We start from the raw sequence: 14,462 nt of genomic DNA, 5'->3' as shown, positions 1-14,462 counted from the left end.
CAAAATTACAACAGAAGATGAATCTAAAATACAAAATGTCACATTTGGCATGCAAAACTATCAAAATATATTTCAGTATAAAATTCATAGAGGCGTTTAATTTAGAATGTGTTTAATAACTAAGCCTGCCTGCATCAGTAATCCTGCCTTGAGGTTTAAAAAAGATTGTCTTATTTATTCACATGATGTTAATTTTTTTATATATATTATTCAGAAACCAAAAATATTAAGGTTAAATCTTCATTGTTAATTAAGATTTTCTAATTAAACTGAAAATAATTGTCATTCAGATTAGTTGTTAAGTATGGTTTGTATCGAAAAACAAAAGAAGTTTAACAACTTCAGCTGTTTATTTAACTGCTTAATTTAATTCCAGAAGCTTTCTATCTATATGGAAATATGCTATCACTTCCAAAATAAATCCAAAACAGGATTAAAGAGGAGATTATTAGCTACTGTAGGTTTAGACTGGGAGACTACTAGACTTAGTAGTCAAGGCAGCCATTTAATTCTACAATATGCCATGGACCAGGGGTTCTCAATCTTTTTTGTTCTGAGGTCCCCCCAACATGCAATAAAATCTCCATGGCCCACCTGTGCCATAACAACTGCTTTTCTGCATACAAAAGCCAGGGCCGGTATTAGGAGGTAGCAAGCAGGACAATTGCCTGGGACCGCACACCACAGGGGCCCTCACAAAGCTACATTGCTCAGGCTTCGGCTTCAGCCCCGGGTGGCGGAGCCGAGGGCTTCAGCCCTAGGCGATGGGGCTTCTGCTTTCACCCCCGGACCCCAGCGAGTCTAATTCTGGCCCTGCTTGGCGGACCCCGTGAAACCTGCTTGCAGCCCCCTAGGGGGCCCCGGACCTCTGGTTGAGAGCCACTGCCATAGACCATGGTGTCATATTAAATTAAAATAAAAAAAGAGTCTCATAATATAGATTTCCCATAAAATGAAATAAATTGATTCCCTGAAAAATACATAAATTTATTTTGAGTAATACATTTTAATTATTACAGAAATTGTGTCATTGTTGCAAAACAATATTAAGGCCAAACTAGAACACCCCAATATGCGCCTGAACTTGCAGTCTTTATTTAGGTAAAACTAAGTATTTGGTGGCATAGTGGAATGGATACATTTATATGGTTCTGAGTCTGCATCCTTACTCAAGTCTAACTTCCAAAGATCATACCTGTATCCATTTCACGATGCCATCATCTGCTATATACGCTGAACGTCCAGAATAACCATTGGAAGGGATTTTCAAAAATACAGTGAAACATTACTCCATACTAAATATTCTGCAACGTAGACAACATCTTGTCATCAGCAAGCAGCAGATGTTTCCTTTTGTCTGGACCTGGAATAAAGGTGCCTGTGGGGAGTGATTATTAAACTCTACACATGTTGCACTTTGATTATTATTCTAAGAGTATATTATAAGAAGATGAAAGGCTAGTCTGGGTGTTATACAGCACTAATAGCTTTGGTAAGACTTATAATTAATATAAAAACATTGGCTGCCATGTTTCTCACTGTGTGCCTGCAGCCTGATCATCATGTCACCTATCATGGATGTCTTAAAAGGCATGCTGTATTTTTAGAGGTGTTGATTTCTTGTGAATTCTGCTTATTATTGCAGACTGATGGTTTCTAGTGTCACACTTCATTAATACACCATGCTTAAAAAAACCTGCTTTTTTTTAATTTTCCGTGCAATCCACATGCTTGCCTTTTGACGTCCCTAATTACACATCCCATGTCTTCCTCTATTGTCATTGCTAATGATAGATAATTACAGGGCGAACAAAAAGAATGGTCTACTTTTTGGTGGTCATTTTTTGAGGAATTCATTCTTTCTAATGGTATGGTTAAACTCTGCTTCCTACCTAATTCAATAACATAGTCTTCTCCTTAGGTTGACCGGTACAAAACACCTCAGCCCATTCAAATCCAATTAAGATGCCTACGAGGGGCCAAAGACAAAGTGCCCAAGGGCCGCTACACCCTCAAGGTTTCTTTGCTCAGTCGTCTAGGGGGTAGTGTACTTAAGTGGTCCGAACTGAAGGAACAACAGTGGGCTGCAATGACATTGCCTATCAGCCATGATGGAAACTTCTATGATGTGGAAATTTGTTTCGACCAAAGTGTCTATACCGTAAGCAACGCTTCTTAAATGTGCTTTCTTTGCTTTGATAGGTAAAACACATCCATTCCTTCCCCCTCAGGCATATATATTTAATACATTCCATCATCTTCATAATTTATTTAATATTTTAAGGTGCAATTTCGGAAGGTGCAATTCCCCCCTCCCCAAGTAACACTCATCACTCATTCTAAAAGTGCCAAATATATAATATACTATATCATGTAGTGCTGTCAGCTAATTTTAGATTTTACTTTTATTCTTTCTTATCTATGCAGCTTGTCAGCTATGTAATTTGATTTGGGTAAAATAGCTTTAGAATAATAAATGAATGAGTGGGTGTATATAAACACATGAATGCTCAAATCCTTCTGTGAGTTTTTAGCTTCATTGACCCCCATTTGCCAAAAAAGCAGCATTTGGATTATTTTGGAATAAGACCAAACACTTGAGGCTCTATTCTGTCTTTTGTGACTAAGGCACACATATTTTCTTTCCTAAGCATGCTGTGCATGGCAGGATTGTTGTGTGTCAGTTGCTCAGCATTGTGTCTAATGTCTAAAGCTGAATCATTGGCTGCAAATAAATTATCTGACAAACATAGGCTTCTTTACTGTTTGTGAATCGATGCTGATTTCTGCAAATGTGTTCATTGTTCCGAACTGTTCACTGAACAGTGATATCATTACTCTTATGTTTTATTTGTAATGTGGTAGTACCAGGGTCCCCAGTCATGGACTAGGACCCCATCGTGTTAGGCACTGTACAAACACAGAACAAAAAAAGTTCCTGCTCCAAGGAGTTAAAAGTCAAAGTAGTATTTATGTTCAATTTTCAAGCTGTGGGTTGTTTCTGAATAGTTCACTTCAACTCCTGGCTATTTAAGGTCTGAGATTGGTCACTAAATCTGTTTTCTGTTTGGAAATAATAATTAGTAGACAACAAATAATGAATAATGGATACCTGGTGTGCATGTGAATATGGATTCTGGTATCAAGAAAATCCATGCATATGAAGAAAACCACTGTTTACCCAGACCATGAATAAAAAGGGGCACAAATATGATCAAACAGAGCAGCCATTCTAAATTGAACAAATGTTGATGGTTTTGCCCTAGCTGGCCAGCTCTGCTGAAGACTATATATTCAACATATGTGGCTGTGCACCCTTGGACAATGGATTTTAAATGTAAATGTAGGGTTCCTCTTTTCAACTGTGCAAGGAACTGTCCAACTTGAGGAGTGCAGTGTATTGCTGTTCTGCCTTAAAAAGACAGCTTCCATCAGTGCACAGGACCTGTTAAATTAATCCGTTTATAGACCACCCCCATGCAGGCTAATAATGCTGATGCTATCCCCTCGGAGGACACTGCTTTTGAATCCTCTGTTAAAAAATAAAAAAGGCACAGATATATGAACATGGTCAGTCCTTGCCTTTGTTTAGCTGCAAAACTTGATGGCATGTGAATTGTATGGCTGCCAAGTTCTTCCTCACAAACTCACAGGGGAGAGGAGGAAGCAGAACCCTCAGCAGCCTGGACCCATCTCTGGAAGAGTATGGCTCTTCTCCAGTGGCCCAGCCATCTCTCTTTAGAGACTCCTTGACTGGTGACTCCCACCCCAAACAAAGGGAAAGAGAAGATCCTTGGAACCATAATGATATCCCCAAGAAGGAAAGGAGAGGGAAGATCATCTACATTGGCCTGGTAGTCCCCTCTAAAGTAGCTACTTGGGGGGGAAATATCCCCAAAGCCATGGAGAAGACACCAGCTAGGTTCAGTCTTGAGAAGAAAGCATCAGGGGAGAGAACACAGCAGCTGCCAGAGACATTGGATAGATCCAGGGATAGGAGTGGCCAGCTGGTATTCAGTTTGGATTGATATTTGCGTGCAGGAGTCCAAATGCCTTCTGAATATCTCTACTGATTCAGCCACACTTACCTTTCTAAATTTCTCCAAATGACTGAAGGTATGTGTGGTAACCAGGTGCTCATAAGCATAAAATCTCCAAATATTTATTCTCAAAGATGTTTTTTGGGTGGGCCAGGCAGTAGCAATTTGGGGTGCTTTGAAGTGGGTCACTTTCTCATTGAAAGAGAAGTTAGTGATACAGGAGCTCAGGATATTTCCTAGGCTTATTTATTTACAATATATACACATGCCCCGTTTAGTTTGTCTATACTTGTAGCCAGAAACCAGCTTCCTTCTTTGAGGTCTTGTTTACAAGAGAAAAATGTACTGATATGGTGAAATGACTCTGGGCCTCTCTGCCTCTTTTAGCATAGTGTCTCTTCCTTTGTTCTGCCTGACACTGGGAAACTCCTGTGTTCAGAATTACACAGCCCTGATTGTTCTCAATACTGAGCATGGGATATTTCAGGTAACTGTTAACCCTACTTTTGTCCAGCTGCTCAGCAATACAAAGGAACTCCTCAGACAGGGTTAGCTTTAACTAGTGTCCACTGGAGCTGGTTTCTCTATGAGTTTCCTTTCAGACAAAAGAGAGTTCTTAATACCAGCCCCTTAATAACTGTCTAAGGGTGGATTATTAGTCTGCATAGCTCCTTTGGGCAATTCTCTCTACTTTTAACTCTTTCTGTGAAACATTTGCTCTCAAGTTTTTCTGTTAGTAGTTCATAATATGCATTCATTGCCACCTTCTCCATAATTCAACTCAATTCTATCCTAATTTATAGGAGTTCAACTCCCCACTGAAGTCCTGTCAGAACTGGTGGCTTGGTTTAATTATTCCCCAGTGAAGTAGCCTTCATCATTGTATAATAGACAGGAAAAGTGTTCTATGTTACTACCCTAAAAATTGCTGCTTTTGTATTCCTTCCTAGTGGTATCTCTGTACACTTATAGTTCAAAAAATATCCTTAAGATGTACGCAGTGTAAGATGAGAGAATCAATTTCACTCTTCAAAAATAGACTCCTACCACAAAAATCTCCCCATGTAAATATTGTCCATTTCAGTATTGAGTTCTTGATGGGGGAGTCCAGACAAACTGAGCTGGGTTCAGAACATGATGATGTACCAAGTTGCTGCCCTGGGATATAGTGGGGAAATACAAGAACTTACACACGAAGAATAGGGTTCTGTTTTCATTGCCCCTAATAATGATTGTATATAAACAAGGTGAAAAATAACACATGCATACAGCATGCTTGGTATTGAACAAAAGCTTGGTTTTAACTAATATATTAGAGAAATTGTCCAGAACGCTACATCCTTCCAAAAATAATAATCCTGTAATGGCGACAAAGTTGGTGTCAGCATGGGTTACCTGCTGCGTACAGAAAGTGCTGGTCATGTAAGTTAGATCTGCCTCAGGGCTAGTCTGACTTGCACACCTGACCTTTCAGAAATGTTTTTTGTTCATTAATCAATGTTCTTTGCTTGAGCTTGCCAGTTCCACTCCTTTCCCCTCATTCACTGTCCTCCTTTTCAGTTTCAGCCACCTCCCCCAATGACCCTTGACTACACATTAGACAGTGGTTCCTAATAACTCGTTTTGAATGTTAATTTGCTTTAAGTAATGTCAGGCCATCACAGGAATCTGATTTTATTTTTTAAGTAATGTCTCAAACATGGACAAAATGTGATTATGGATCCTGATGTCTGCTTACAATACTGACTTAAGCAAACCTTTCAAATGAGTGATGTGAGGGTAACTTGTCTGTAGGCCCTGGTTTTTTAGGGAACCTGCGAGTGTCTCAGTTTGATCTTTTATGGGTTAATACTGGGGTTGAACAAACTGGTTTGGATGAAATAAGAGTTGTTCTGAAGTTTTACCTGAATTGTAAAGTGAACTGAACTTAGTCTGAAGTTTTAAAAAAAAAAGTTTAGTCAGTTAACAGTTTTTTGTCTTTGTTTTTAAAATTTTGATATGTCTTTGCACACGTCCTGGCTTCTGCCAGGACTATAAGAGAAAAGTACACGAAAAATTTGTATTGCACTCCTGACTGGACACTCATTTTCTGTAGAAGCATAACTGCTCACACACAAGTATTATCAGGTTGTACTTGACCTTCTCTACACTGGGAACAAAACCACTGTTCTAGCTTCCCCGTGTTTATACTAGGGGTTTCCACCAGTGTAATTTCTTTGGTGCAACTAGCCTGGTGGTAGAAATCTCACTATAGACAAGGCCTAAATATTCAGGGAAATAACTTTGTGTTTAAAGTTCAGTGAGAACAATGCGTTTTTGTTTCTTTGTGTACGTGTCTCAAAATTGGTGTAATGTTAGCAACTTCCAACCACATCTTCTTATTATTTTTCAAACAAATAATGACCTATGGACCCCAAACAAATATTTATAGTAGGTAAAAGTCTAATTTTACTGAGGAAAATGATTTTTATTAATTTAAATAATATTTTTCTTAAAATTGCCTTTTAATTCTGTATTTAATAGCTATTTATTTTAGCTTGCTTGCTAACCTTAGAGTACAGGTCAAATCATGCTCCCTCTGAATTCAAGGCCAAATTCTCATTGACTTCAGTGAAACCAAAAATTGGCCAGTCTCTGAAATATTTACTTCTTTGAAAAATTAAAAGACTAACTTTTCTCCTTCAATTTCTATTAGCAGAATAAAACTACATCTAATTTTTTTCCAGTAAATACAAGGCCTGATTTTTTTTAAACAACTTCTGGTAGCTGTTAATTGTGGGTGAAAAGGACAGCATGTAGACATCTGGTTACCTAATAGTAAGCACAGAGTAGGTAGTTAGTCTAAATATTAGCAGTTTCCATGTAATTAACTAAATCTTCAAAAAATGGCGCCAGGATAAGTTGTCTTTCAAATTTAGCTCCCATTATAATAATTAGAACTGGTCAGATTTTTTTTTAAGTTTTGACAAAATTGGGAAACAAATTAGCAAAAAATCAAAAACTGAAAACTTCAACTGACAACTTTTGACTGAAAACCAAAAATTTAGATTCTGAAATGCTGCCTCAATGTCTGATGGGAGTTGTAGTTTGTGTGCCTTATGCCCCTTTCTACTCTATTATATGGGCTCCCTGTCTGAACTACATCTCCCATGATGCATCACGGCAGCTTAGTGAGAGGGGAAATCAGCCCATAGAGGGGAATAGGATATCAGGAACCCAAACTAGAACTCCCTTGAAGCACCACGGCAACATTTATTAATCTAAAGGCTAATTTACACTATGCTACAGTGCAGCCTATGGGTGTATGAACTGCAGTGCGCACCAAAGTTCTGCAGTCTAATTGCCCTACATGGATGCTACTGGCACAAACTAAAAAATACCTAATTTGCATTAATATAGTGATTACGCTAATGGAAACTAGGTACCTTTTTATTTGCACCAGCAGCATCCACATAAGATAGTTAAATTGCAACACTTTGGTGCACTCTGTAATTCACACCCCTATAATCTGCGTTGAAGGGCAGTGTAGACATGGCTTAAATGTTTTGTTTTCAACCAACATTTTTCACTGTTGTGGATTTTGTTTTTTTGATGAAAATCAAAATTTTCTGTGGGGAACAAACACTTTCCACAATTTTTTTTGTTTAATCAGAAGCCCAGTCTTCCATTGAAAAATGTGGTTAGATGGACAGTTTTCTACCAGCCCTAATAATAACACAAAATATATAATAACACAAATATATCAGACTTCTCACAAGTAACCCCTTGGAAAGGTTAATTAATAATAATGGACTGTAGCATCCAAGGCTGTCAGTCCAGCACCTTTCGCAAGCATTGATTTTACACATAGAGAAAAAGAAAACCACTGTATTGGTATTTGGCCCTCAGAAGTTATTTTTTAACTGCTTTGATGCTGGCATTTGATGGTGTCTCAATTCAACAGAGGACTGTGGTGGAGTGCCTTTCCAACATTCTAGGCTTCGTACTTTCGTGAAGACGTATTAGCTCTACAAGGCAGTACTGAAGGTGTACTTTTGTCACAACTTCCCTATGTACCTGGAACATTTGATCGCCCTAAATCAGTTCATATGCATATAAAGCTTTCAGTTGCTGACAGAACAATTCACAGATCTCTAGAGTTTAAAGAGTATATCAAGCAGTTAATATTTATGTATCAATGTGGAAAGGCAGCAATATTGCAACAGTAGCTGGCTACCATTTTGTTTTACTTGAGGGAAATCCAATATGAATAAAACAGCAACTTTTCAAACATGACATTTAATCCATGCATGTAAATCAAACTGGGAGATCTATTATTCATTATTAAAAGGGCACCATATTTTTACTACCCTGAAAATGAAACACAAATGCTGTGAAAAATTTAGTGCCTTTTCTTGAAGTTTCAGGACACTTATCATGCAGTCCTGTAGCTGGGGTTGGCATTCATTTTAAAATATAGTTACAAAATTAATAAATTTAAAGTTTTTTGCTTGGGAAAAAAGAATGCTCATTTCATGGAAAGAGGTAAATTTATTTTTTTATTTAAAGCTTCCTAAACATATAAGATGGTGAAATACTTTGGTAATGTTCAGATTCAGATATACATAAAGAATATAGTTCATATCCTTATTGTTATTAGTCATGTCCACAATTTTCTTTCCTGAAGTGCCTTTTGAAAACGACATATATCAGAAACTGATTAACATGACCTAAGGTATTAGTTCTTAAAATATGGTAAACCTAACACTTTCCAAGACATTATTTTCCATATGCCAGCATCTATCTAAGAATTGAGATGCTTTTAATAACTACAAAACAGAAAACTATAGCACAAACTTTATTATTATTATATTTATTTATTTATTTATTATTGATCTAAACTCTGGAGCAGCTTAGAAAATTTAGCTTTAGGACACTTTATAAGATGGAACACAAGGATTTAACACTGTGGGGGTAAAAAAGATAGGAGGTAATAATGTACTGCAGCACCAGAGGATTTCAAAAAAATGAGAGCCACTTAATTTTTCCCATGGATAAAATCATTCAGTGTTGGGGTGATAAGCTGCTTCATGAATTTTTTGTTGAATGAAAGTATTAACCTCATAAAGACGCTTGCACCTATTTAGAAATATTTTTACAATGACTTTACAAAGCAGAAGCAAATATTTATTCTCACTGCTACTTTATTTTTTATATTTCAAAATCTAATTTTCAAACCCTTCTTTGCAATAAATATCTAGTGCCAATGATTTCAAAGGGGACATTTTGGCCTCATAAGATCTATGTAGCTCCCTGACATTTGGAGTGAAATTCACCAACTGGGCCGAAACATTTTACTCCATTCTAGGCCCAGCAGAACAATCTGTTAATGCCTGTTTGGGCCAATCTCTATATAGAACGACTTTATTGGCATAGATACTGTCATCTATTCCAATCATAAATCACTGTCATGACTCTCCTAGAACATGGAGGGGTCATTGTCTACTCATGAGTGAAGATTTTCTAACATAGTTCAGCTATGGCTGTCTCCAATATATGTTGTGAGCCTGACCGAGGGTGAGGACTTTTGAGCAGTTGTTAGGTCCAGTATGTTGAGCTATGTCATAAAAGTTCATTAGAATATAATTCAAGCTATATGATGTTGGAGCTATGTGCTTGAGCACAGCCAAATCTTTAAATATAGAGCATAATGTTTAAGTAGATAAACTAGACTTTAGTCTGCCTTAGGAATGGGATGAAGCCTGTAGTTAGCAGACAGATTCCAAAGTTCACAAGTGTTCAGAGATTGGGATGGGGGGTTGGTTTGGGCCCCTCTCTAGCCTACTGATGTGAAAGAAACAGCTTGTAAAGGGTATCCAAATTTGATAACCTCATGCTCTGCCAATGTTAAGGTAATTCACAGTGGTGACCTTTCATAAATATGCAATGTATGCAGGAATGCTGGTTTGATGGTAACAGAATGAACTTGATTTCCTGGTCCCAGGCAGCTGAGCAGGGTCAGGTTTACAAAGGCTAACACCCTCTCATCACATAACAGGAGTCAGTATCCATTGACTCCCGTAGTTACTGGTACAGTGATATCATGAGACACTCTTCGGAAGGTTAATGTTGGCTACTCCAATGTTACTACACCCTGCTTGTCAAAGAACAGAACTAGGGTAACCAGATAGCAAGCGTGAAAAATTGGGACGGGGGTGGGGGGTAATAAGCGTCTATATAAGATAAAGCCATGAATATAGGGAATGTTCCTATAAAATCCGGACATCTGGTCACCCAAAACAGAACAGAATTGGCAGCAGATGTGCAGGGCCACACGCAGATGATAAAGCGCACAGTATGCAAAAAAAAAAAAAAAAAAAATCCTGTATCTGGAAAGACAAGGGGCCAGATGGTGTGGCTACTTCACACTGCACAAGGTAGAGCCACTTGGAGAGACCCTAGCCCCACTGTCAGCATAGCAAAGAGGAATTGTGGCAAGTAGGCTCTTGTGCTGTGCTACTCCTTGGCTGTTTCAATTCCTTGGGGCCATTGCAGCCTGGCATAAGTTAAAGCAACCTTTGGTATGGTATGGCACAGCATAGAGAGACCAGTCCTTCCTACAGATGAGTTTTAAACCACCTTTGCTCAGACACCCCTGACCTGCATTTCCAACTGCAGCTCATCCACTGTCCTGGGTCTGAACCTAGATTGCAACACCCAAGGGAGAAGGTTGATCACACAATGTATATGTTTGCATATATTTAACAAATGATGTCCAAAAGTGTCACAGATGAAAATGAGCTGGAATGTACTATTCCTGTGCTGCTAGTGTGCTCTGTATGGAAACATTTCTGTTTCCATCTTGGTACAGAAAAAGGGTTTCCCTGAATCCCACTGCTCCCAACCTTTTAGGTCTCCAGCCCAGAAGGATGCATGTTACTTTTGCCTGACTTCCTTATGTGACCTTTCACTTTTACTTCTGTTTACTGCGTACAGATTTCCATTTCCAGCCCTCTGGCCTTTAATTTATTTTCAAATTATATAATCATTTCCCAAGATCGTTCTTTCTTCTTCCCGTGTAGCTATTTGTTACACATAAACATGGAAGGTCTAAAAACTGCTTATAAAAACCTCACCTCATTCTGGCAATAACTGTCTTATCTTCAAATCTCTAGCCTTATTTAGGTTCATCATGAATAAGTAGATGAGATTTAGTTAGTGTTATATTTGTTAATAAGATGATTTGATAGGTACTGTCTCCTTTTTGAAAAACTTTCTATATGTACCTCTATCTATGCCAGAAGGGTTCATTCATCATAGTGTTTGTATCAGTAATAACTAGCTGCTAATAATTATATATGGTCTTGCAAAGTTCTTTCATTTTCAAAAGTTATTGAAATGTGTTTGAGTCTTTATTCCAGCTCAGTTTGGGTTTAGTCTTTAATCTAATCAAGTGGCAGATGTTTAAAAGTCACATCTCTTTGTGTACTGTGGCTTAGGCACTGGGGTCTGCAAAAGTAATGGGCTGTGCTCAATTTTCTCTCAAGTTCAACTCATGGGGAAAAAACAGAAAAAGAAAAGATTTATCTCTAGTCTAACCAGGCAAACCCCAAGAGAAAGTTGGAGGGGAAAAAAAAAAAACCTACCCAAACTGAATCTGCTTATTTGAAATATTCAAATTGAATTCATTCTCTCTCTAGAGTAAATGGTTTCTTTGTTGAAATTATTGTGGCATATGGAGAAGTAAGATATATTACAATAAAACTGATATAAAACAGTTGAATTCAGAAGTAGTGACAACAGATAATTTTAGTTCACTATGATTTAATTCAATTAAATGCAATTCTGTTCATTGCGGAACCAGAGGAATATCTCTCTCTCTCTCTCTCTCTCTCTCTCTCACACACACACACACACACACACACACACACACACACACACACACACTCTCTCTCTCTCTCTCTCTCTCACTCACTCACTCAGAGCCTTTATATGCCACCGCCTTGCACCTTGCGGAGTCCATTATACTAGTGGAAAGTGAGTAGAAGACACAATATGGATATGGAAGGTTTTTACATCCCATTGACTGCTGTGGAAATTTTGTCTGCATAAAGACATAGTACAAACTGAGGACTTTAGGGTTTCAGTCATATAAATGTATATATTTGCATTTTTCATGTTATGGTTTTATTCATCAGCATTAGAATCCAAAGCAATGCTATACGCTCGTGTGCCAACTAACTAAGTGGGACATCAAATACAGCTCCCGACAGTGGCAGAATTTCAGTCCCTTTCTTCAGGGATGGGTTTATTTTTCAAAACTAAGACAGACCAACACAAAGCAAAACAGGTAAACCAGTTCCAGATGCCTGACCCCTCCCAAAACCTCTTCTTTGTAAGGCTTCTTCACTTGGCAATGCAGTAGGTATTTCCAGCCAGGTCTTCCACCTAGCGCAGGGGGGAGAATCCCTTCCAGGTCCTTTCCTGTGGCCCTGGGTCTCCTGCAGGAGAGAGCTCCTGGCAAGTCTCTCTTTGTAACTGAACTCTTGATGGCATTTTATCTCAGGACCAGTGAGCTACCAGCTATCACATGATCTCTCCCTCAAACCCACCACCTAACCGGTAGCTATTTAAGCATAGGTGGTGCTAAGCCTGTCTTCCTCATAGGGCTACCCCACCCTGTGACAAGCGGTCAGTCTGGCACTGTGGAGATACTCAGTTACAGCGCATCATCAGAGATCTACAACCTATCCTGAAAGATGATCCTTTACTCTCACAGATCTTGGGAGACAGACCTGTCCTCGCTTACAGACAACCCCCCAACCTAAAGCAAATACTCACCAGCAACCACACATCACTGAACAAAACCACTGACTCAGGAACCTATCCTTGTAACAAAGCCCGATGCCAACTCTGTCCACATATCTATTCAAGTGACATCATCATAGGACCTAATCACATCAGCCATACCATCAGGGGCTCGTTCACCTGCACATCTACCAATGTGATATATGCCATCATGTGCCAGCAATGCCCCTCTGCCATGTACATTGGCCAAACCGGACAGTCTCTACGCAAAAGAATTAATGGACACAAATCTGACATCAGGAATCATAATACTCAAAAAACAGTGGGAGAACACTTTAACCTGTCTGGTCATTCAATGACAGACCTGCGGGTGGCTATATTACAACAGAAAAACTTCAAAAACAGACTCCAACGAGAGACTGCTGAGCTGGAATTGATATGCAAACTAGACACAATCAACAAAGGATTGAATAAGGACTGGGAATGGCTGAGCCATTACAAACATTGAATCTATCTCCCCTTGTAAGTATTCTCACACTTCTTATCAAACTGTCTGTACTGGGCTATCTTGATTATCACTTCAGAAGTTTTTTTTCTCTTACTTAATTGGCCTCTCAGAGTTGGTAAGACAACTCCCACCTGTTTATGCTCTCTGTATGTGTGTATATATATCTCCTCAATATTTATTCCACTCTGTATGCATCCGAAGAAGTGGGCTGTAGTCCACGAAAGCTTATGCTGTAATAAATTGGTTAGTCTCTAAGGTGCCACAAGTACTCCTGTTCTTTTTTCAGTTACTATGGTGATGGGGGCTGCATAAGTACCTAGACAGATAGCTTTAGTAGGGAGATATAAAGAGGAGAGCCTCCCTTTTCAGAGCTCTCCTGCTGCAGCCTTGTGATTCCTTAACAGTAGTAGCTCACTTGGATGAGATCATCATGCACATGTTGCACTACTGGCAACATTTTTAGTGCCTAATCTAAAGCCCAAGGAAGCATGGGCAAAGGTTTTGTATATCAGGATGGAGCTAGCATATGTAGACTTGCCCTGTAGTTTTGCATGTGTGAACCCATGGCACATGGAAGCCTCCTCTTTATTTAATTGGTGTGTTGAATTAGAGCGAGTACACACTGAAGTGTGTCATACTCACACTAAGGGATGTCTACACTACGAAATTAGGTCGAATTTATAGATGTCGTTTTTTTAGAAATCATTTTTATACAGTCAATTGTATGTGTCCCCACACAAAATGTTCTAAGTGCATTAAGTCGGCGGACTGCTTCCACAGTACCGAGACTACTGTCGACTTCCAGAGCATTGCACTGTGGGTAGCTGTGGGTAGCTATCCCACAGTTCCCGCAGTCTCCGCCGCCCATTGGATTTCTGGGTTGAGATCCCAATGCCTGATGGGGCAAAAACAGTGTCGCGGGTGATTCTGGGTACATGTTGTCAGGCCCCCACTCCCTCCCTTCCTCCCTGCATGAAAGCAACGGCAGACAATCGTTTCGCACCTTTTTTCAGCCCAGACGCCATAGCACTGGTATCATGGAACCCGCTCAGATCACCACGGCAATTATGAGCAGTATAACCAGCACAGCATTATCCTGGAGTATATGCAGAACCAGAACCTGCCAA

The 14,462-nt window shown here is 39.1% G+C and overlaps 1 protein-coding gene across 1 annotated transcript in view; it reads left to right on the top strand.

The window, feature by feature from the left end:
* Window positions 1-14,462, top strand: part of OFCC1 (orofacial cleft 1 candidate 1) — a 249,983-nt gene that overhangs the window by 55,402 nt on the left and 180,119 nt on the right. Inside the window, exon 10 of the mRNA XM_034759559.1 lies at window positions 1,922-2,161. Coding sequence (XP_034615450.1) covers window positions 1,922-2,161 — 240 coding nt within the window. The remainder of the gene's footprint in view (window positions 1-1,921; window positions 2,162-14,462) is intronic.

Source organism: Trachemys scripta, chromosome 2, assembly GCF_013100865.1.
Source record: "Trachemys scripta elegans isolate TJP31775 chromosome 2, CAS_Tse_1.0, whole genome shotgun sequence".
In the NCBI taxonomy this organism is placed as follows: Eukaryota; Metazoa; Chordata; order Testudines; family Emydidae; genus Trachemys; species Trachemys scripta.
This window is presented reverse-complemented; position numbering and strand designations above follow the sequence as displayed.